The sequence below is a fragment of the Rhinatrema bivittatum genome, chromosome 9, assembly GCF_901001135.1.
Source record: "Rhinatrema bivittatum chromosome 9, aRhiBiv1.1, whole genome shotgun sequence".
NCBI classification, from domain to species: Eukaryota; Metazoa; Chordata; class Amphibia; order Gymnophiona; family Rhinatrematidae; genus Rhinatrema; species Rhinatrema bivittatum.
Genome location: NC_042623.1, coordinates 142,214,849 through 142,239,432, shown reverse-complemented (window position 1 = coordinate 142,239,432; position 24,584 = coordinate 142,214,849). Strand labels below are relative to the sequence as shown.

Below are 24,584 nucleotides of genomic sequence, written 5' to 3'. Positions count from 1 at the left end.
TTACCCTTCCCTTCAAAGTTTTGAGACACCTGGTATAGATGTTGGGACCTTAATTTTCAGTTTTTATTTTATTTTTCCTAAGAATTTCAATGTTCTAACAAAAGAACAATCAGTGGAAAAATGCTTGCCCACTTATTTTTTTCCTGTATATTATAACAATGTTTTTATGCCACTGATATTTTTTGTTCTAGCATTGGATTTCCCAGGAAAAATAAAATAAAAACAAAGCGAAGGACGGATGTGATAATTTTATTGCACTCTTGATAATATCACTTCTGACTGTTTCATTGTGCACAATAAGGCCTTATTTCATAGCACTCTATTTTTAGAATATATAAAACAACCCTAACATAAGGACATAAGATATGCAATACTGGGTCAGACCGAGTGTCCATCGAGCCCAGTATCCTATTTCCAACAGTGGCCAAGGACCTAGCAGGATTCCCATATATTTGATAGATCTCATGTTGCTAATGCCCAGGGATAAGTAGTGGCTTTCTCAAAATCTATCTGGTTAATAATGGTATATGTACTTTTCCTCCAAGAACGTGCCCAAACCATTTTTATATCCAGCTACACAAACTGCCTTTATCACAAATCTCCATCAATGATTTCCAGAGCTTAATTGTACAATGAGTTATATTTATGTCAAATGTTATTTCATAGACCCCTTTGTCTTGAAGTCTATATTAATCAGCAAGTTGATTGCAAAGACAAATGCTTTACCTGCTTCATTTAAAGAAGAAAAAAACACAGGCTAAGCAAAACTGATGTGCTAGGTGGCAAGCCATACACCTCCTTGGCCACTTCTAATTTTATTTTCTTTGGTAAATCCACAAATGAGTGCTGCTAGTGGGTTCGTCCATGGGTTAATCAATGAAGAGAAGTTAGTGAGTAGGTCTGAATGGTGCTGTCACCTGCTGTTTGGCATTGTCTCTTATCCCAAAAACAAACTCTAACACCATATTTTGATAATTTATTTTATGTGCAGGAAAATAATTCAAAGGCTATTTTAGAATGCATGTACATTGCAAACATGTGCCACAGTAAAATAATTTCTTTCAAGTTTGTTTCAATGCCTTAATTTTAACTTTGAAAAACATTTCTTATCTTATTCAGAAAGTGATTGTCAGACCTCCTCTGGTTTTGTCTCGGTGCTTCTGATACTGGAGGTGTAATTATCTGAAATATTAAGAAAATACCAGAATACATACTAGTAAATCATGAGAAAACACAAAAATAACTAAAATCTGTTCCTTTTACAAGCACCATGCATTTCAGATACCACTACAAGTTTGTTAGCTAAATGTCTATGATAATTTCCTTGTTTTTCACATATGTAGGGAGTCATTTTTCTAATCGCGATGGGCCATTATTGCATCATGACTTTAACATTAAAATGAGGGAAAAGGGCGGGGTTAGGGCAGGGTTTAAAAAATGTTATACCCTTACCACTGTGGGCAACAACGTTTTACACGTTATCGCCGGCATTAGCACCAGAAATAACACCTCCTTTCACAGTGTCGTTTTGGGGGTGATAGTATGCAGCACAAAAAATACACAGCAGGCAAAAACGCATCACTGCGATGTAGCCAGCTGCACACTATCATCCCTCCCTGCTCCTTTTATGGCTGCAGCTCATCATTCTGCTTTATTTAGAGCAGAATGATAAATCCTATTGATAGTTAGATATTTGTACATAGTACATATACTGATATCAAATGAACATTTTTGTGATTATCAGTTTCTGTTCTGTTAACTCCTGTAGCAGTCAGGACATGTTCCTAACTCTTGGGGCGTCAAAAGAGGTTTTAAAAAGGAAGTTATCATCATGCCACTTTCACTCCTGTTTCCTCCTCCTCCTTCTTCAGTTCTTTCCAACCAGCCTGAGAACTTCTTCAGCAATTCATGGCCTGAAATACACATCTCAATATTGTCCTTTAATGTCATAATTTCAGATTATATACTTTAGAGACAACTGGTTTTGCACAAGCAATCAGTTTACCCAATGCATTAATAGGTGGGTCTAAACGGATTACTTGTCAGAGATAACAGTACATGAACTGCTGTTAAGGAAACCTTCCATCATATTACACTTTAATTTAATTTCCTCAATTATATTTCACCTCCCATCATTACTTAGAGAAATCAAAGCAGATAATTAACAGCATACAAATACATACCGTTAAATAAATCCAATAACAATAAAAATCAATATCAAGAACAATGAAAATATATTAACAATGAAAACATAGAAAGCAATGAATAAATAGCAAATCATTAAAACAGAAATAAGTATTATAAAAAAACAAACTACAACATGAGGGAAAGTCAACAATTGCTCAGCAGTGCATGGTTCGAAGAGAGGTATCTTCAAAGTATACTAAAACAACAGAGGGGTTAGGGCATCCTGATAGAGAGGTTTCAAAACAAAAGCAAAAGTAGCCCATGTACCTTTTAAGTAAAGAACCATCTGAGTTAAAAGATTCCAAATTACCCCTGTCAATTGATAAAAAGATTGTTAATATAAACAAAGAACATACTTTGAAATGTCTGTGAGCTAATGCCAGATGCCTATAAAGTAAGATGGGAAAGTCAGAGGGCCCAATATTCAGAAGAAAACAGCTAAGAAACCCCTAGATTCATCAAAATGCTAAAATAATGCCTGTGGTAAGAAAAAGGGATGTTTATGGTAATTTTTGAATTACTGCACTGTGCTTTGCATAGGTAGTATTGCAGGATGCAGTAAAGTTTTCATACTCTCCAATACTTCTATTTGGTGAGAGAAAGAACAGAATGTTAGGAATTATTAGGAAGGGAAAGGTGAATAAATCATTAAAATGCCATAATGCCTCTGTTAGGGGTGTGCATTCGAATGCAACATATTGCGAATCCGCAATGTATATGGCCGGATTCGTTGTATTCGGTGCATCGCGAAACATATCGCGATTTCCCATGACTACAACGAATCGCGGCCGAATCATTCGGCCGTCGAAATGGCAATTTTAAACAAACCCCCCCAACCCTCCTGACCTCCCCCCCCCCAAGACTTGCCTGAATTCCCTGGTGGTCCAGCGTGGGTCCCGGAGTGTCTCCTGCCCTCCCTCCGATGGCTGCCGGCGCCATCTTGTGCTCCTACCATGTGACAGTGTGACAGGGGCCAACCAATGGCAGTGGTAGCCCTTGTGACATAGTAAGGGCAAAGGCTAATGGCACCATTTTGATTACTGGCAGCCGACGGCCCGAGTGCAGGAGATCACTCCTGGACCCCCGCTGGATGACCAGGGACTTTTGGCAAGTCTTGTAGCGTTCAGGAGGGTCCCCCAAGACTTGCCAAAAGTCCCTGGTGGTCCAGTGGGGGTCCAGGAGCAACAGGGGCCGACCAATGGCAGCGGTAGCCCCTGTGACATGGTAAAGGCAAAGGCTATTGGTGCCATTTTGAATATTGGCAGCTGACGGCCCACGTGCAGGAGATCGCTCCCGGACCCCCGCTGGACCACCAGGGACTTTTGGTAAGTCTTGTGGGGATCAGGAGGGTCCCCCAAGACTTGCCAAAAGTCCCTGGTGGTCCAGCGGGGGTCCAGGAGCGATCTCCTGCACTCGGGCCGTCGGCTGCCAGTATTCAAAATGGCGCCGATAGCCTTTGCCCTTACCATGTCACAGGGGCTACCGCTGCCATTGGTTGGCCCCTGTCACATGATAGGAGCACAAGATGGCGCCAGCATCCGACGGAGGGAGGGCAGGAGACGCTCCGGGACCCCCGCTGGACCACCAGGGAATTTAGGCAAGTCTTGGGGGGGGGGGGGGTTTGTAGTTAATTAAATTAAAAAGGAAATGAATAAGAATGGCATGTATCAACAGAAAGGGGGGCCCCTTTGAATGGATACAACGTATCTGGCCCCGACGAATACGAATGCCATATGAAAAGTATGAGGCACCTCTGCACATCCCTAGCCTCTGTATTGCTCCATGGTGAGACTGCACCTTGAATACTGTGTACAATTCTGGTTGCCACATCTCAAAAAAGATATAGTTGTGATATAGAAGGTACAGAGAAGGGCAACCAAAATGATAAAGGGGATGGAACAGCTCCCCTGTGAGGAAAGACTAAAGATATTAGGAATGTTAAGCTTGGAGAACAGACGGTTGAGGGGGGATATGATAGAGATCTAGAATGGGTAAATGTGAATCGGTTATTTACTCTTTCGGATAATAGAAGGACTAGGGGGCACTCCATGAAGTTAGCATGTAACACATTTAAAACTAATCAGAGAAAGTTCTTTTTCACTCAAAGCACAATTAAACTGTGGAATTTGATGCCAGGGGATGTGGTTAGTGCAATTAGTGTAGCTGGGTTTTAAAAAGGTTTGGATAAGTTCTTGGAGGAGAAGTCCATTACCTGCTATTAATAAAGTTGAGTTCGAAAATAGCCACTGCTATTACTAGCATGAGTAGCGTGGGATAAACTTAGTTTTTGGGTACTTGCTAGGTACTTATTGCCTGGATTGTCCACTGTTGGAGACAGGATGGTGGGCTTCATGGGCCCTTGGTCTGACCCAATATGGCATGTTCTTCTGTTCTTATGATACACCTGAGCTATCATTACCCGAGCTGCAAAATGTCAATTATATCAGCAAAAGTTTTCAATCCTTCACAAAAGGAATCTGAATAGACTACTAAAACCACAAACCTTTCAGAAACAGGTGAAAGTGAACTCATGGTAATATGGTCCTGAGGTCTGCAGGGTAGCTAGGTCCAATCAGTTATCTAGGACTTGCAAACTAATTGGAGGCATCCAGCAATCAGGCCTCTGTCACTCATGAAGCAGATACTGCCCACCTTGCCAGTGTGAACTACCCTGATTTTGGTTACAAAATCATCAGTGCAAGAGTTCCAGCAAGAAGATCACTACAGACAATAGGAAGGGCTGAGATCAGAATGCACCACAGAGAGGATCCATAGCAGCACAGAGACACACTCTTCTAAAGAGCTCAAAGAGCCATTGACGTCTAACAGCTCAACTTCAGCTGATATAATTCTAAGATGCTGGCTAACTATTTCTGTTTGAGTACCTGACTAGTCACACAGATTAAGCAATGAAGGTGGTGAGCTTGTATAATAAGCCTTGTGTGACTCCAGTATTCTCTCCTCATAATTTCATATCTACTAGTGAGGGGAATGGAATTGGGAGGTGCCAGTCCCCTGGGGACCCGAGCTCACATTTTGATCACCTCCTAGGACAACTGCCCAGGAAAGTCAGAGTCTCTTGCTGTCTTAAGATTGAATATGTAAAGTAAAGGGTAATTAATGGGCATTTGGTTCAAATAGGGATGGGTGTTTAAATGGAGGAACATGAATCAAAAGCGCTCTTGAAAGGAAACGTTTTTAAGTTCTTTTTGAAGTCTTTCAAATTTGAGAGTTGTCTCGAATTTTTGGGGATAGCATTCCAGAGCTGAGGGCCGGCAACAGAAAAGATGTGTCTCCTTGTGATGCCTAAGTGGGAAACTTTAATTGTGGGTACTTGTAGCAAATTTTTATGCATAGAGAGTAGGCTTCTGTTTGGTTTGTATATGCAAAGCTGGGAGCTTAGCCAAGTCCATGTATCATTATATAAAAGATTGTGAATAATTGTAAGGATTTTGTATTTTATTTTGAAGTCGATAGGTAACCAGTGATATACCAGTTAGAATCCGAGCTGCTGCATTCTGTACTAATTATAGTGGGTGATCACATTATCATGTAGACCAAATAGTAGAGCATTACAATAATCAAGGTACTAAAAATTAAGGATTGTAAGACTGCTCTAAAGTAATCTCGGTATAATAGGGGGCATAAGCGCTTCATCATGTGAAGCTTAAATAGTTTTTTACAGTCGTAGATATGTGATGTGTCATTCACAGGCTGGAATCTACTATTACTCCTAGATTCCGAGCTTTTGAGGTGATTGGTAACAGAGTACCATCTAGATCAATTTGTGAAGGGGGGCTACAGGCAGAATGTGTAATAGAAGATAATTGAATGATTTTAGTCTTAGCAGTAGTGAGTTTTAAATGATTATGAGAAAGCCAGCTTTTGTTAGTGTTTATGTATTGTCCTCCCCATGAGCAAACACATTTTGGGCTCATATGGAAAGCAAAAGAAATCCTGGGCCAGAAATTCAGTGCTGGCCGGTTAAGTAACTCAGCCGATTATGACTTATCCGGCTAAGTTATAATGTACATTCAGCGGCACGGCAAAGCCACTGAATATAGGAGAATATGTACGCAAATCACTATATAAGCCTTCCCAGCTAAGTTTAGATCTGTTCTATGGGGCTTCTAAACTTAGACATAAACTTATGGGCTAACTTTGAAAATCAGTAGTTAGCTATATAAATTATACGGTTAACTTATTCTGCCCCTGATCCAGCCAGTATATGCCTACTTTTTTGTACATGTAACTTTTACCATATAAGGGACTTATACCTCTAAGTGGCGGCTACTGATTGTAGGCGCATATTCAGCAGCTGCTACTTAGCTGCATAAGTTCTGCTTATCTGGCTAAATAGCACTGAACACACTTTGAATATTGGGCCTCCTATGAAAAAAATCTCTGCTAATTCATAATCAATTTCCCATTCATATTATCCAAATACATATCCTTATTTTCTAATTCCTCACTTGCAATTGGCTTTTCTGCCCATCTGCTATCAGCTTTCCAGACAGAACAGGCTGACAATAAGAATGTGCAGCCTTATAGACCAACCCAGCTACATGATAAACTGCATTATTGCTAAGACTTTGAATGCCTAATGCATATAATTTACCAGAGAGTCTGGGCTACTTTATGCTTGTTTCTTAGAGTGTAAAGAGTCTGCCAAAGAGAGTCAATTGCATTCTTGCTTAGATTACACATGAACGGCATAACCATTTACCTGCAACTTGCCAGACTGACCCAGCTGGTCCTTTGATTAGGAGATTGCCTAGAGCACAGGAATTTTGGGGGTGGCACCAGGGCTGTGCTCTGATGACTCTACTGGACAGTGACCCAAATCTAAGGAAGCAGAGCCCTCTAGTCCCTCCCCTCCCAAACAGGATGCAGGAAAATATAGGGAAGGGATAAGCCTGGAGCAAACAGAGCACAGAACAGAGCAATGAAGTGTTACTCTGGTCTCTAATCCAGCCTCCCCCCTCCCCTTGTAGTTTCTTCATTCTATCTTGTCCTGCAGGGGACAGGAGGGGAGGGAGGTTAAGTGTAGATTGGCAAATTTTCAGGTTTTATCTGTATATTTCTATTTATAATTTGTGGTCACTTATTCTGTATGTGATGAAGATTTTTCAGCATTCTATGTGTGTGACCAACATGGGTTAAACTGCTAATGTGAAGTTTCTGTATACTCCAGCTTGTTCTGTTTTCCCAATAGGAGGTGTATTGCTAATAATAAATGTCCGTTTTTAGCCTGCCTTTCTAAATAATAGTCAAGGTCATTTACAGCATTTTTAGAATTCAGGTACAAAAAATCCCTTCGCCATAGAGTTTACAGTTTCACTGGGTACATGAGGCAATAGGAGATAAAGCAATTTGCTCAAGGTCATAATCAGTGTCTGTGGGGAAAATAGTTTTCCTGGTTCTTAGCCCTATGTGCAAGCTAAGATGACACTCCTTTTCCCTGCTGGGAAGAATGGTAATGTTGTGCTTTGGCCTGGAGTAACTTTTGCAGTATGGACTTTTCATATGGTTATTACTGTTTGAGTTCTGAGAGTTAGTGCTGTTTTGGTATCACAGATTTACTATATAGGTTCTAAGTAACTTTTCTGCAGAGTTTTGTGTTACTTTTCAATGTACTTGTTAAGAGAGAGTGTTTGTATTACTGTTGCTGAAAAATTTGAAAATGTTTGTATGGTGACTAGTAAGAGAAAATATCTTAGTTCAGTCCAGTCAGCTAGGCCAACCAGTTATTTCAGAGACAACCTTCAATCAATGTGGTAAGAATTTCTTTTAATTTATAAATGTTATATATTGCTTGTCTTTTTATTTTATTTTTTTGCAGTCTACTCCCAAAAATCACAGGTGACATATTCATCAGACACTGTGACAAGATTTCATAAACACATTTGTATTATTCTTATATATACAAAATATAGTTTGATATTTAAAAGTGTATGACCAGTTTTCAAAAATATCCATATGGTGCAAAGTCCACAGGTCTACTTTCTCTTTGTATCATACATAGTTTTAGATGCTTTTAGTTTGGTCAGTTTTCAAAAAACGGTATTTACCCACTAAATGACTTTTGAAACTTGTCCTGCCTATGTCTAATTATGTGTTTACAGGATTGTTTAGGGAGGAGATGCAGTGAATTTATCATGATTGTCAAATTTAATTATCTAAATCTTGAGGTGTGGCTTATGGAGTGGAATGGTAATGGGGTATGGGGGATATTCATAAGTCTGAAGATTTGCCTAGAATGACTAATAAGGTTGTGCATTTGTTTTAAGCAAAACAGACAATGGCAACAAAATTGTCCATTTCATCTTGTTTCGGCAGCGCCATGAAATGAAAGAAAAAAATGATGAAATTTCAAAGAAATTGGCATTTTGTGTTAGTGCACACTAACGGGACTTAGTGTGAGCTAACTGGATGTTGGAAGCACACTAATTGAAAATTTAACCAATAAGTAAAAAAGTGTCATTGGGGGAGAAGTTTGATAGCTAGAGGTATGGTTCTTCATTACCACTGGCTGTCTCCTTAGTTACTTGTTTGTGTTGCCATAGCTGCAAGGTGGTGTTTGTGGGGAGATGGCCATGCCTGGTAACAAATATAAACAAACAAGTGTTATAATAATGCCATCAAGTTCTACTGAACAAAAGGAAAGTTATATAATGCAAATACATATTTTGAATTTGCTAATTTCATTGTATTTTTGAAAAGGGGCCCTGGCATTTTTGGATATGCATATTTTTAATTCCCCTGGTGGTTGTGAGAGTGACTGATGAGAGGATGAGTGACTGGGGTGATTGTATGGAGTAACAGGCAGGAAAGAGACTAGTTGGGGTGGTGACTGGTGACAGAGAAGCAGCCTGGTATATGTGGGGGTGATTGGTGAGGGGGGAAGTGACTGGGGTGACTATGGGTGACAGGTGGGAGATAAATTGGCAGAAATAGTAAATGGTACTAGTGAGAGAGAGACAGCCTGGTGTGTGTGTGGGTGACTTATGAGAGGGGGGTATGATTGGGGTGACTGTATGGGGTGACAGGTGGTAGAGAGACTGGGATGGTGACAGATAAGAGAAAAGCAACCTTCTGTGTGTTTTGGGGGGGAGGTGATTAGTGAGAGGGCGAGTGACTGGGTTGACTGTATGGGGTAACAGATGAGAGAGAGACTGGTTGGGGTGGGACTGGTGAGAGAGACAGCCTGTTTTGTGTATGTGTGTGTGTGTGTGTGTGTGTGTGTGTGTGTGTGTATGACAGGGTGACTGTATGATGACAGTTGGGAGAGAGGCATCCTGATGTGTGTATGTGGGGATGGTTACTAGTGAGAGGGGGTGTTACTGGGGTGACTGTGTGGAGTGACAGCTAGGAGAGAGACTGGATGAGGTAGTGGCTGGTGAGAGAGAGGGAGCCTGGTGTCTGGGGGTGACTGGTGAGAGGGGGAGTGACTGTATGGGGTGAAGTTGGGAGACTGATTGGGGTGGTGACTGGTGAGAGAGGCAGCCAAGTATGTGTGTGTGTGTGGGGAGGGGGGGGTGACTGGTGAGAAGTGGTGTGACTGAACTGACTATATGGGGTGATTAGTGGGAGAGAGAGGCAGCCTGGTGTGTGTTGGGAGTGAATGTGGTGACTGTATGAGGTGAATGGTCACCCCGCACATAAACCAGGCTGTCTCTCTCTCACCCGTTACCACCCCAACCACTTGTCACCTCATGCAGTCACCCCAGTCACTTCCCATATCACCAGTCGCACCCCCCAAACAAACACAGTCACACATTACAACCTTGGCAACGCAAACAAGTAACGAAGGAGACAACCAATGGGAATGCAGAACCATACATCTAGCTAACAAACTGCTCCCCCAGCTGTCACTTTTTTTTAACATATCGGTAACATTTTCAGTTAGTGTACACTAACATCCAGTTAAGGTGCACTAACTCCAAAATTAGGAAAATATTTAAAAAATGAAATCAAACAGATAACGACCCGAAATGAAAAGAACTAAAAAAAAAAAAAATTACACCCCTAATGCCTAATAACCTTGTACCTTTCTTTTCATGGTGTATTCACTTGCCAAAGTTCATCTGATCTGCCCTCAATTCACTAGCCTCAGTGTGGGAGTTGAATGGGGCCATATATTTTCTCTTAGCAGTCAATGAATAGCTAGTGACATGTTGAACCTGGAACAACCTCTAGTCTTGCTAAACTGTGACATTCTTTGATACCAAACTTAAATCCAGTGCCGAGGGTTGGGAAGGCTTCTCTATCACAGGAAAAAAAGAGATTGTGCTGTCTAATAAGTGACTTTTTAAATCTCCTGCTCCTATGCTCCACCCTGCCCACACATAATTTCTCCAACTATCCAATCATTCTCTCCCTCGTCCTATTGATCCAGAGCCATACTGGGCCAGCTACATGTCCATATTATGGATCCCGTCATGAATCTCCTGAGGCTTTTTCATGTGAAAAAGAAATCATTTTGTTTTAAATCTGTCTCCTGATAGTTTCATGGGGTATCTCTTAGGCCTGGATTTATTAAAATGCACTAAATATCACATGTGATAGGAAAAGGGGTGTGTTTTATGGTAATAGGCAGTCTATCACAATTTGTGTTAATGCCTATGCAAAGTGCTGTCTTTTTCATGATAAGTGCCATAACTGATGGAGAGGGAGAGAGAGAGAGACTAGCCATAATGCCCTCATCTAGATAGGTATTTATATCTCTATGGGAAGCCCATCTAGTAACTCAAGGTGAGGTTTAGGTATTAGTGTAGGGGTTAGGGCCACCTTGACATTCAAAGTGAGACGTATGAACAGAACAGTGGTCTCTTGTGAAGATTTGATGAACTTCGGAGTGAGGAAACTCACCCAAAGATGAGATTTGTGCAATGTTCTCTCAACCTAGCTTGATGTTACCCAGGTAGAGAGGCTTCAAAAAATATTAGGAGCAGTGGCGTAGCCATGGGTGGGCCATGTCCCATCCACTTTGGGTTCAGGACCACCCAAACAGCATTGCCTGGTGGCCTGAGAAGGGAGGAACTGTTGCAGGGCCTCCATGAACACGTCCAGTGTTGCCAGGTGTGCACACCCAGGTGAGTGGTGGCAGAAGAGAGGAGGAGGCCCAATAGACTGCCAGTAAACCCCATCCTACCACTATCCAAGAAGAGGAGGTGGCTGCCGGTGGACCCCATCCCATCAGTTGCCAAGAAGAAGAGGAGATCGAAGAGGCCACTGGTGGGATGGGGCATGGCCTGGCAGAGTCTGGATGGGGGAGACCCTTGCCTTGTTCCTTGGTTCTTGTGCATGGTTTTAAAATTGTTGTGTGTTGGGTAGAAGAAATTACAATCTGACTAGTTCTATGAACAACACTAATTGGCAATGTATATAGTGAGAGATCACCATATTTATCGGGTTCTAAAGATGTAGTTCCTTTAAGAGGGTAGAGAAGGGGATCCTTTAATGGGAGTGTTTTTTAAACCATGTAATGCTGGTTCAAAGTTAAGCAGGAATAGATTGTGATGGTTGTTGTCTATGGGTTGCCCCGGAAATGAGCAGTCTAATTCTAGGAAAGTCAAATCCAGACCATCAACAATAGATGGACTTCTGCTTAGGACAGCCTTCTTACCTTTGGTTTGAGCACAATGGTTCTGGTGACTGGCAAGGCATGAAAAATGGGGGACGTCCCCAACACTGACAGGGAACAAGAAGTAAGAAACAGGATAAGGAGCAGGAACAAACCATAAATCCAGTAACTCAGGAAGGAGAACAAACAGGTGTGCTGAATGTATAAGCTGAATATAATGAGGTTTTCTGGAAACAGGAGCGAGCCAAAGTACAAGCACCAGAAGGTAAGACTAAGCTCTGTCAACTGACTGCTAAAACTGCTTCAGTATAAGTACGTCTATATAAGAAACAAGATGGCCATCGGGGGAAGTGAAGACCACAGAGATGAGAAGAATGGATAGACAGTTCAAGTGGCTCACAGTGCCATCTGCAGGCCAGAGGAGCACTCAGCAATGGATCCTTATAGTACCACCTCCTTCAGGGACAACTTCCAGATGGTCTCTTGCATTGCTTTGCAAGAAATGTCTTCAAAAGATGAGGTATGTAGAGGTCATATGCTCAACCCAAGTTTTTCTTTAGGGTCATATGCCTTTCAATGGACCATATATTGCACTATGTTATGGGATACTCTAGACTCCAGAATCTTCTTAACCTAAAACTCAAGTTGGCTATCAATCAGAACTGGATCCAGAGTTATTACTTGCCTATTGAAAGGATTGGTGTGGCTGGCTTAAACAAGGAGTTGTGAAATAAACGTGTAATAAGTTGGGAAGCAGAAGGTGCATGGTTACTGGATTTATTTTCCCAATAATGTCATATAGCCCTATGTACTTAGGGCAGAGCTTAGCACAAGGGAGCTTCAGATGTAGAATCCTTGTGGACAGCCAGACTTTGTCGCCAACCTGAAACTGAAGTTCACATCTATGATGACGATCACAAAATTTCTTCTGCTGGGTCATGGCTTTCTCCAAATTATTGCAAATATGTGCCCAGGTTTTCTGTATCACACCAAGTCATCAGCTGCAGAAATTTCCATTGCCGAAACAGCATGAGGTAAAAAAAAACAGTGTGTCAACTGTAAACTGTGAAGAATGGTGAAGCCCCCACAGATTCGCTAACATGACTATTGTGGGCAAACTCAACCCAAGCGAGCAATCTGTCACAATCATTCTGATGAGCAAAGATGAAACATCTAAGGAACTACTCAAGGTCTTGATTGGTCCTTTTCATAAGGCCATTTGTTTGGGGATGGTATCCTGATGAAAATTTCAAATTGATACCAAAACTTTACAAAAGGCCCTCCAAAATCTGGCAATGAATTGGATATTTCAGCTTAATTTTCTCCATCAGATCACTCTTGATTGTGTTTGCAATGTTACTGGAACATAAGAAATTGCCATACTGGGTTAGATCAAGGGTCCATAAAGCCCAGCATCCTGTTTCCAACAGAGGCCAAACCAGGCTACAAGAACCTGGCCAGTACCCAAACACCAAGAAGATCCCATGCTACTGATGCCAGTAATAGCAGAGGCCATTCCCTATGTTGTGTTTGAAGCATTGTGAACTCTTGGTCGCAATGGAGATGACTTTGCCCATGGGGAGGGTCCCCGTTGGGAACCACAGCAATTGGCTGACACTTAGCAAACACAGAATGGATAGAGTCTTTATTGTACTGCTGTAATAGATGGTAAATGCAGGAAGGTAAGGCACTGATCCACGAGGTGCCAATATGCTCAACAGGCTCAGTAATGTAGCCTCATCCAGATGTTCACGATAGGCAGGAGCCCGCAGCTGGTAGGTGGAGTTGGAGTGCCAGTTGGTATAGGTACTCAAGAAGAGAAGGCGTCTTCCCAATGGTAGAATGGTGGGACTGAAGGTCCGTGGTGCAGGATATGAAGAGGATAGGCCCTCGAGGAGTGAGAATCCAATGGTCCAATATCCTGAAAATAATAAGAGACAAGACCCCCGAGGAGCGGTTGTCCAGGTTAGTGAGACCCCGAATGGTAGTAGGAAGCGAGAGACCCCCAGGACTTGGTGTCTAGAGCTTCTGCTGGAGTGAGGCCCTTAGCGATAGGAAGTGTCTAAGCTGGCAACTTAGAGCAGGCAGAGTAGCAAAGCAAAGTCTTTGCTAACTCGTTTAGGTAGCGGAAGTGGAGGCTAGTTATACCCAGAAGTACTGATGTCATGTGGTGGGGCCACCCCCGAGGTTCCCGCCATGACGTGTATTTGAGCATCAGAGATGTGCGCACTTGCGCCCTAGGAGGCCACGGGAGTGAGCATGGTGGATGGGGACGCCCATGCTGGTTGGAGAATGCCGAGGCCCCGGCACACGGCACCAGAGACAGCCATCTTGCCCAGAGAGAGAGAAAGGGGAGAAAAAGAGGTAAGGCAGAGCAGTCGCAGGTGGTCTGGGCTTGCGAGGGTATGCCAAGTTGAACTGATGGAGCATCTCCTTGTCTGTAATATTGGCCAGTGGTTCCCAGGAGTTTTCCTCTGGGCCATAGTTCTCCCATGAAATGAGGTATTCCCATTCTTGCCTTTTTTCTGTACATCAAGGATGCCATCTACGGCGTATTCAATGTCATCTTCTGTTTCCAGGCTGGTGGGCTCTGGTTCTTTTCTGGAGAACTCAGAGAGTATCACTGGCTTTAGTAGAGAATACATGAAATGCATTCTGTATCTTCATTGATGGAGGCAGTATGAGACTGTATGTTAAATTTCCTAATCACTGAAGGATGGTGAAAGGTCAACAAAGTGAGGAGCAAATCTTGCAGATGGAAGTTTGAGTCAGAGTTATTTTGTGCTTAACCAGACCTTGTCACCTGGCTGAAACTGGAGTGCCTTTTGATGATGGACATCATAGGTCCTCTTTGCCTTTTATCCTGCTTTATTAAGGAGTTCCTTTGTCTGTTTCCAGAGCTGGGATAATTCTGCTGTGGTTGCCTGGGCAGCAGGAGAGGCTACCGTCAATGGCATAGGCAGCGGAGGTAAAGGTTGTCTTCTGTAGACAAGTTGGAAAGGGGAAGACACCGTTGAAGAAGCAGGATGTGAATTGATGGCAAATTCTGCCCAAGGCAGTAGTTCAGCCCAGTCGTTCTGTCTAGAGTTGACATTGGATCACAGAAATTGTTTCAGCATCCTATTCATCCTCTCAGTCTGACCGTTAGACTCAGGATGGTAGGCATAGGTTAGATCTAAAGTGATGTCAAACTTCTGAAATAATGCTCTCCAAAACTTTGCAGTAAATTGCACTCCTCTGTCAGATAGGATATGTTTGGGCATCCCATGAAGACAGAAGATGTGTCTAATGAAGAGTTTAACTAGTTCAGTAGCAGATGGTAATCTTGGTAATGCTACAAAGTGTGCCATTTTAGAGAACCGGTCGACTGTAACCCATATGCTGTTGCCGCTGGATGATGGCAGGTCCACTACGAAATCAGTAGTGATATGTGTCCAAGGTTCATCCGGTGATGGTAGAGGCTGTAGTAAACCCCAAGGTCACCCGGGTGGTGCCTTTTGCTTGGCACAGACAGTGCAGGAACCCACGTACGCTTGCATGTCCTTCTTCATGGTGGGCCACCAATAGTATCTTTTAGGGGTGTGCATTCGTTTTGAACTTAAATGGAAAACGCAACTTATTTTTTTTTTTTAACTTAAAAAAATGATGAGGCGTAAACGATCGGATTTCCAACTTATTCAACATAGCTATTTTGAATACGTTGGAAATCGCGATTGTTGATCTAAATAAAAATTTAAACCCCTCACCCTCCTTAATCCCCCCCCCCCCAAGACTTACCAAAACTCCCCAAGCTGGCCAAAAGTTCCGTGAGGGTCCGGGAGCGGACGCGTGGGGAATCACGTGACGTCCGCGTCACTCCGACGTCACGTGGTCCATCGCGGTTCCGCTCCTGGACCCCTTGTTGGACCCAAACGGCACTTTTGGCCAGCTTGGGGAGGCCTCCTGACGTGACGTCACTCCGACGTCATGCCGACGTCACGTGATTCCCCTCGGGTTCGCTCCCGGACCCCTCGTTGGGCCCAAAAGGCACTTTTGGCCAGCTTGGGGGGGTCAGGAGGCCCCTCCAAGCTGGCCAAAAGTGCCTTTTGAGCCCAACGAGGGGTCCGGGAGCGAACCCGAGGGGAATCACGTGACGCCGCGTCACGCTGACGTCACGTGATTCCCCTCGGGTTCGCTCCCGGACCCCTCGTTGGGCTCAAAAGGCACTTTTGGCCAGCTTGGGGGGGTCAGGAGGCCACTCTAAGCTGGCCAAAAGTGCCTTTTGAGCCCAACGAGGGGTCCCGGAGCGAACCCGAGGGGAATCATGTGACGCCGCGTCACTCCGACGTGATGCCGACGTCACGTGATTCCCCTAGGGTTCGCTCCGGGACCCCTCGTTGGGCCCAAAAGGAACTTTTGGCCAGCTTGGGGGAGCCTCCTGACCCCCCCAAGCTGGCCAAAAGTGCCTTTTGGGCCCAACGAGGGTTCTGGGAGCGAACCCGAGGGGAATCACGTGACTCCGCGTCACGCGATTCCCCTCGGGGTCTAATATGTATTTCTTTACAGACTACTATGATCTCTCCTAGCAAAAAAAAAAACCTAGAATCAATGAAATGCAATAGCATTTACAAAGTGTTTAGCTTGATATAATCTTCAGAAGACGCAGAATTTCCAGTCTAGATAATCCAGTGAATTTGCTGGTGATTAACCAGCAAGATTCAGGAAATTGATATTTATGATAAAGCTCATACATTCATGCTGAAGCAGGAGGCCCCCCCAAGCTGGCCAAAAGTGCCTTTTGGGCCCAACGAGGGGTCCGGGAGCGAACCCGAGGGGAATCACGTGACGCCGCGTCACGCCGACGTCACGTGATTCCCCTCGGGTTCGCTCCCGGAACCCTCGTTGGGCCCAAAAGGCACTTTTGGCCAGCTTGGGGGGGGGTCAGGATGCCCCCCCAAGCTGGCCAAAAGTTCCTTTTGAGCCCAACGAGGGGTCCCGGAGCGAACCTGAGGGGAATCACGTGACGCCGCGTCACTCCGACGTGACGCCGACGTCACGTGATTCCCCTTGGGTTCGCTCTCAGAACCCTTGTTGGGCCCAAAATGCACTTTTGGCCAGCTTGGGGGGGTCAGGAGGCCCCCCCAAGCTGGCCAAAAGTTTCTTTTGGGCCCAACGAGGGGTCCCGGAGCGAACCCGAGGGGAATCACGTCACGCCGACGTCACGTGATTCCCCTCGGGTTCGCTCCCGGACCCCTCGTTGGGCCCAAAAGGCACTTTTTGCCAGCTTGGGGGGGTCAGGAGGCCCCTCCAAGCTGGCCAAAAGTTCCTTTTGGGCCCAACGAGGGGTCCGGGAGCGAACCCGAGGGGAATCACGTGACGCCGACGTCACGTGCTCCTTGCAAAGGAGTTCAGGAATGGCGTCCTGACCCCGCTGGACCACCAGGGAGTTTTGGTAAGTCTTGGGGGGGGGGGGGGGGGGCGGGATTAAGGCGGGTGAGGGGTTTAAATTTTTATTTGCACATATGGACATAGACTCAACTTATGGAATTCTCCATATGTCCATATTGACCGCAAATGGGACCCCCTTTCGACTTATGGACTTATGAACTTAAACTTTTGGTCTGCACATCCCTTTTATCTTTGCAACATTGCTAAGGTGCGACTCTGTCCAGGATGGCCTGCCAGGCGAGAATTATGTGCCCATTTCAACAATCTTTTTCTTAAATTTCTGGCCACCACCATCTTCCCAGCAGGTACCGTGTAGGTGGCTGCGAGAACCACTCTTGCGGGATCGATTATGTGATGGGGTTCATCTGGCATGTCCTGCGGTGAGAAGGAGCATGATAGGGCATCAACCCGAGTGTTCTTTTCTCCAGGACAATATTTTAGAAGAAAGTCGAACCTGTTGAAAAACAAGGACCATCTTGCCAGACGGTGTTTGAGTCGTTGAGCATGTCAAAGGTACTCTAGATTCTTGTGATCGGTATATACTACTATTTGGTGTTGAGCGCCTTCTAGCCAGGGATGCCACTCTTCAAAAACCAGTTTGATCGCGAGAAGCTCCTTGTCTCCTATCCCATAGTTTCTCTCAGCAGGCGAGAACTGCCTAGAAAAGGAGAAAGGATGGAGTACATTGGATTCGCTGTACTGACTTAGAACCGCCCCCACACCTACGTCAGATGCATCGACCTCCACGATGAAAGGACGGTGTGGGTCAGGGTAGCTGAGACACGGCTTCTTTTGAAAAGAAGCCGTGTCTGAGCCGTTTTGAGCATCATGAAGGCTGAGATGGCTTCAGGAGACCAATTGGCAGGGTTGGCTCCCTTCTTGGTCATAGCAGTTAGAGGGACTGTCAATGATGAGTAGTTTTTAATGAAGGATCTGTAGTAGTTGGTAAATCCTAAGAAGCAATGCAATGCCTTCAGGCCTGTGGGTTGAGGCCATTCCCAGATACTCTCAAGTTTCTTAGAGTCCATTTGAAAACCGTTCTTCGAAACAATATATCCCAGGAAGGATACAGCTTCTTTGTGAAATTCACATTTCTCTAGCTTTGCGTAAAGGCGACACTCACGCAATGCGTCTTAGGACTTTCTTAACATCCTCCTGATGACTTTGCAGATCCTGAGAAAAGATCAGTATATCATCAAGATATACTACTACGTATTGATACAGTAAGTCCTGTAAGATGTCGTTCATCATATTTTGAAAGACTGCAGGTGCGTTACTTAAACCAAAGGGCATGACGAGGTATTCAAAGTGACCATCACAGGTGTTAAAAAGTAGTCTTCCATTCGTTTCCTTCTCGAATACACACCAAGTTGTAAGCTCCTTTTTGGTCCAATTTGGAAAATATTTTAGCCCCTTGGAGTCTATCAGACAGTTCAGATATTAAGGGCAGGGGGGTACCAAGCGCTTCAGAATAAAATTACCTCTGGCACCGGAGTCATTGAGAGCTAGAGTCTGGAACTCGAGGCCTCCGCAGAGCAGGGATACAGGTAGAGATAATGGAGGAGTAGGAGAGGTAAGGCCCAGGAGAAGTCCTCCTGCAGATCCCAGGCCCGTCAGTTTTCAGGACAAATGGGACAGGTTTGGATTGCGTGACCCAATTGGCCACAGTATATGCACAGGCCAATACGCTTGCAGTGACGTCTTTCCTTAGAGGTCAAGTGGCTTCGGCCTAGTTGCATAGGCTCTTCCTCCTCTAGGGGTGTAGATGGTAAGCTGGAAGCAGTAGGCACAGGTTTTGGATGGTTAGACCCCACTGTAGACTTTCGTGGACTCTTAGCCTCTTGAGTATGATAGCGGATACGGTGGTCAATTCTCCCTGCTAGTTGCATCAGGGCTTCAAGGGATTCAGGCAAATCATGAGCCACTAGTTCGTCCTTTATACGGGAGTTGAGACCCTCCATGAATATGGCACGTAAGCATCCAGTGTCCCAATGCAGTTCGGATGCTAGAGTCTTAAATTCAATGGCAAAGTCTGTAAGTGGCTTGTTACCTTGCTGAAGGTTAAGCAAAGAGGATCCAGCGATGGTCTGGCGAGCCGGGTCATCAAATACGACTTAAACAGTTGAAGAAATCCTGATAGGTCATTTAGGATAGGGTCCTTACATTCCCAAATCGGTGAAGCTCAGGCTAGGGCTCGTCCTTCGAGGAACGACAGGATGTAGGGGGTCTTTAAAGCCTCAGTAGGAAAGAGGGTAGGCTGTAAAGCAAAATGCATGCTGCATTGATTGATGAATCCTCTGCACATTTTGGCTTCATCCGTGAAGCAGGTAGGTGTAGATAGAGGCACAGTGGTCTTAAGGGTTATCACTGGTGCCAGCAACTCCTTTGCAGGAGGAGCTGAGGAGTTCCATTGAGCATGTAAATGATTGAAGGTAGTAGCATATCCAGCATAGATCTCTGCTTCAACGGCAGGGGAGAAAGTCTTCAAGCATATCCAGCATAGCTCTCTGCTTCAACAGCAGGGGAGAAAGTCTTCAAGCATATCCAGCATAGCTCTCTGCTTCAACGGCATGGGAGAAAGTCTGACACTTCAAGCATTTTCAGCATAGCTCTCTGCTTCAACTGCAGGGGAGAAAGTCTGACACTTCAAGCATTTCCAGCATAGCTCTCTGCTCCAACGGCAGGGGAGAAAGTCGTCAAGCATATCCAGCATAGCTCTCTGCTTCAACGGCAGGGGAGAAAGTCTTCAAGCATATCCAGTATAGCTCTCTGCTTCAACAGCAGGGGAGAAAGTCTTCAAGCATATCCAGCATAGCTCTCTGCTTCAATGGCAGGGGAGAAAGTCTGACACTTCAAGCATTTCCAGCATAGCTCTCTGCTTCAACGGCAGGGGAGAAAGTCTGACACTTCAAGCATTTCCAAGCATAGCTCTCTGCTCCAACGGCAGGGGAGAAAGTCATCAAGCATATCCAGCATAGCTCTCTGCTTCAACGGCAGGGGAGAAAGTCTTCAAGCATATCCAGCATATCTCTCTGCTTCAACAGCAGGGGAGAAAGTCTTCAAGCATATCCAGCATAGCTCTCTGCTTCAACAGCAGGGAAGAAAGTCTGACACTTCAAGCATTTCCAGCATAGCTCTCTGCTTCAACGGCAGGGGAGAAAGACTGACACTTCAAGCATTTCCAGCATAGCTCACTGCTTCAACGGCAGGGGAGAAAGACTGACACTTCACTTTCAATGCATATCCAGCATAACTCTCTGCTTCAACGGCAGGGGGAATGAAGAAAAGTGGATCTATATACAGACAACCAACAAATATTGAATTACATAGTTGGGGTAAACAAGCATGGGTGTAGCTTGCTTATTGCGGCGGTTACTACCCCAAACTAATTAAGCTAGATATTTCATTTAGATGCAGCTCCAACACTGCTCTCTACATTATGGTGGGGGTGGAAGGGTAATAGAACCAAAAGGTTACTAAGAGCCAAGAGAAACAGATAAGTATGAAAAAAAAGAGTGTGAAACTTGCTGGGCAGACTGGATGGGCCGTTTGGTCTTCTTCTGCCGTCATTTCTATGTTTCTATGTTTCTATATGTACCAAGGTTCTCCAAAGACTTTTCTTGTTCTGTAATCCACTGGGCTAGGCCAGGAATGACCTGCAGGGCTGCAAGCTGAGCCGAGTCCATAGAGTTAGCAATCTGTTGTGTTTGAGGCATTGTGGACCCTTGGTCGCAATGGAGATGACTCCGCCCATGGGGAGGGGCCCTGTGGGGAACCACAGCGATTTCTTGATACAGTTAGCAGACACAGAATGGATAGAGACTTTATTGTACTGCTGTAATAGATGGTAAATGCAGGAAGGTAAGGCATTGATCCACGAGGTGCCAATACGCTCAACAGGCTCAGTAGTGTAGTCTCACCCAGATGTTCACCATAGGCAGGAGCCCGCAGAGTGGGTAATGCTGCGGCTATTGGGTGGAGTTGGAGCGTTGGTTTGAAGAGGTACTCACGGAGAGAAGGCATCTCCCTGATGGTAGAATGGTGGGACCGAAGGTCCGTGGTGCAGGATATGAAGAGGATAGGCCCTCGAGGAGCGAGTACCCAAAGGTCCAATATCCTGGAAAGAATAAGAGACAAGACCCCCGAGAAGCAGTTGTCTAGGTTAGTGAGACTCCAAAGGGTAGTAGGAAGCGAGAGACCACCGAGGAGCAGGTATCTAGAGCTTCTGCTGGAGAGAGGCCCTTAGTGATAGGCAGAGTAGTGAAGTGAAGTCTTTGCTAACTTGTTTAGGTAGCGGAAGTGGAGGCTAGTTATACCCAGAGGTACTGAAGTCATGCGATGGGGCCGCCCCTTAGGTTCCCGCCATGACGTGTATTTGAGCATCAGAGATGTGTGCGCTCATGCCCTAGGAGACCATGGGAGTGAGCATGGTGGATGGGGGCGACCATGCTCGTCGGAGAACGCCAAGGTCTGTGGCACTCGGCACCGGAGACAGCCATCTTGCCCAGAGAGAGAGAAAGGAGAGAAAAAGGGGTAAGGCAGAGCAGTCACAGCCGTCTGTGACCGACGGACGCATCACCCTAAGTCAACTTGTTTAATAGCAGTAAATGGACTTCTCCTCCAAGAATTTATCCAAATCTTTTTTAAACCCAGCTACACTAACTCCACTAACCACATCCTCTGGCAACAAATTCCAGAGCTTAATTGTGCTTTGAGTGAATAAGAATTTTTATCCGATTAGTCTTAAATGAACCACTTGCTAACTTCATGGAGTGCCCCCTAGTCCTTCTGTTATCCGAAAGTGTAAATAACCAATGCACATCTACATATTCAAGCCCTCTCATGATTTTAAAGTCCTCTATCATATCCTCCCTCAGCCGTCTCTTCTCCAAGCTGAACAGCCCTAACCTCTTCAGCCTTTCCTCAAAGGGGAGCTGTTCCATCCCCTTTATCATTTTGGTTGCTCTTCTCTGTACCTTCTCCATCACGGCCATATCTTTTTTGAGATGCGGCAACCAGAATTGTTGACAGTATTCAAGGTGCAGCCTCACCATGGAGCGATATATAGGTATTATGACATTTTCCGTTTTATTAATCATTCCCTTCCTAATAATTCCTAAAATTCGTTTGATTTTTTGACTGCTGCAGCACACTGATCTGACGATTTCAAAGTATTATCCACTATGATGCCTAGATCTTTTTCCTGGGTGGTAGCTCCTAATAGGGGTGTGCATCCGTTTTCCACGTATTTGTGATCCGCAACGTATTTTATCCTATTTGTTAAATATGTGGGGAGGCGAAACGCATCGCGACTCCCCACGTATTTAATGGATTTCTGTTTTATTCGGCCACCTAAATAAAAATTTAAACAAACCCTCCTGAACCCCCCCCCCCCAAGACTTACCAAAACTCCCTGGTGGTCCAGCGGGGGGTCCAGGAACTATCCCCTGCACTCACACCCTCAGTGCTGGTTTCATCATGGCGCTGATAGCCTTTGTCACAGGGGCTACCGGTGCCATTGGTCAGCCTCTGTCAGATGGCCATCGGCGCCATCTTGTGCTCCTACCATGTGACAGGGGCTGACCAATGGCACCAGTAGCCCCTATGACATAGTATGGGCAAAGGCTATCGGCGCCATTTTGAGTCCTGGCATCGGACGGCCGGTGTGCAGGAGGTCGCTCCAGGACCCCCGTTGGACCCACAGGGACTTTTGGCCAGCTTGGGGGGGGGGGCCTCCTGACCCCACAAGACTTACCAAAAGTCCAGCGGGGGTCCGGGAGTGACCTCCTGCACGCCTGCCGGCCGATGCCAATACTCAAAATGGCGCCGATCACCTTTCCTCTCACTATGTCACAGGTACTGAAGGTCGGCCCCTGTGACATAGTGAGGGCAAAGGCGATCGGCGCCATTTTGAACACTGGCAGCAGATCGCCTTTGCCCTCTCTATGTCACAGGGGCCGACCGTCGGTACCTGTGACATAGTGAGGGCAAAGGCGATAGGCGCCATTTTGAGTCCTGGAATCGGATGGCCGGCGTGCAGGAGGTCGCTCCCGTACCCCCACTGGACTTTTGGCAAGTCTTGTGGGGGTCAGGAGGCCCTCCCAAGCTGGCCAAAAGTCCCTGGGGGTCCAACGGGGGTCCCGGAGCGACCTCCTGCACGCCAGCCATCCGATGCCAGGACTCAAAATGGCGCCGATAGCCTTTGCCCATACTATGTCACAGGGGCTACCGGTGCCATTGGTCAGCCCCTGTCACATGGTAGGAGCACAAGATGGCGCCGGTGACCATGTGACAGGGGCTGACCAATGGCACCGGTAGCCCCTGTGACACAGGCTATCGGCGCCATGATGAAACTGGCAAACAAGAGTGTGAGAGTGCAGGGGATGGCTTCTGGACTCCCCGCTGGACCACCAGGGAGTATTGGTAAGTCTTGGGGGGGTCAGGAGGGTGGGGGGTTGTAGTTAATTTTAATTTTAGCTGGGACACGAATATAACTCGCCGTATTAATGTATCGGTGCGCCATACGGCCGAATGCAACGCATTTGCTCCCCGACAAATCCGAATCACGAATGCAACATATGACGTCCCTCTGCACATCCCTAGCTCCTAATATGGAAGCTAACATTGTGTAAATACAGCAAGGGTTATTTTTCTCTATATGCAACACCTTCCACTTGTCCACATTAAATTTCATCTGCCATTTGGATGCCCAATCTTCCAGTCTAGCAAGGTCCTCTTGTAATGTATCGCAATCCGCTTGTGATTTAACTACTCTGAATAATTTTGTATGATCCGCTAATTTTATAACCTCACTCATCATATTCTTTTCCAGATCATTTATAAATATATTGAAAAGCACCAGTCCAAGTGCAGATCCCTGAGGCACTCCACTGTTTACCTTTTCCTCTGAGAAAATTGACAACATGATCCTACTCAGTTTCCTGTCTTTTAACCAGTTTGTAATCCACGAAAAGACATTGCCTCCTATCCCATGACTTTTTAGTTTTCTTAGACTCCTCTCATGAGGGACTTTGTCAAACACCTTCTGAAAATCGAAATACACTACATCTACTGATTCACTTTTATCCACAAGTATATTAACCCCTTCAAAAAATGAAGCAGATTTGTTAGGCAAGACTTCCCTAGGGTAAATCCATGTTGACTGAACTGACGATTTCAATGTATTATCCATTATGATGCCTAGATCTTTTTCCTGGGTGGTAGCTCCTAATACGGAACCTAACATCGTGTATCTACAGCATAGGTTATTTTTCCCTATATACAACACCTTGCACTTGTCCACATTCAATTTCATCTGCCATTTGGATGCCCAGTTGTAGGCACAAGGACATCAAGTCATCCAACTGTTACGAGTGCCAGCCAT

General features: G+C 45.2%; 1 protein-coding gene across 1 annotated transcript in view; it reads right to left on the bottom strand.

Annotated features, from left to right (window-relative positions):
* Nucleotides 1-999: 999 nt before the first annotated feature.
* The window catches only part of TRIM42 (tripartite motif containing 42), a 138,962-nt gene continuing 115,377 nt past the window's right edge, over nucleotides 1,000-24,584 (bottom strand). The window contains exon 5 of the mRNA XM_029617225.1: nucleotides 1,000-1,182. Within this exon, the coding sequence (XP_029473085.1) occupies nucleotides 1,087-1,182 (96 nt within the window). The 3' untranslated portion in view covers nucleotides 1,000-1,086. The remainder of the gene's footprint in view (nucleotides 1,183-24,584) is intronic.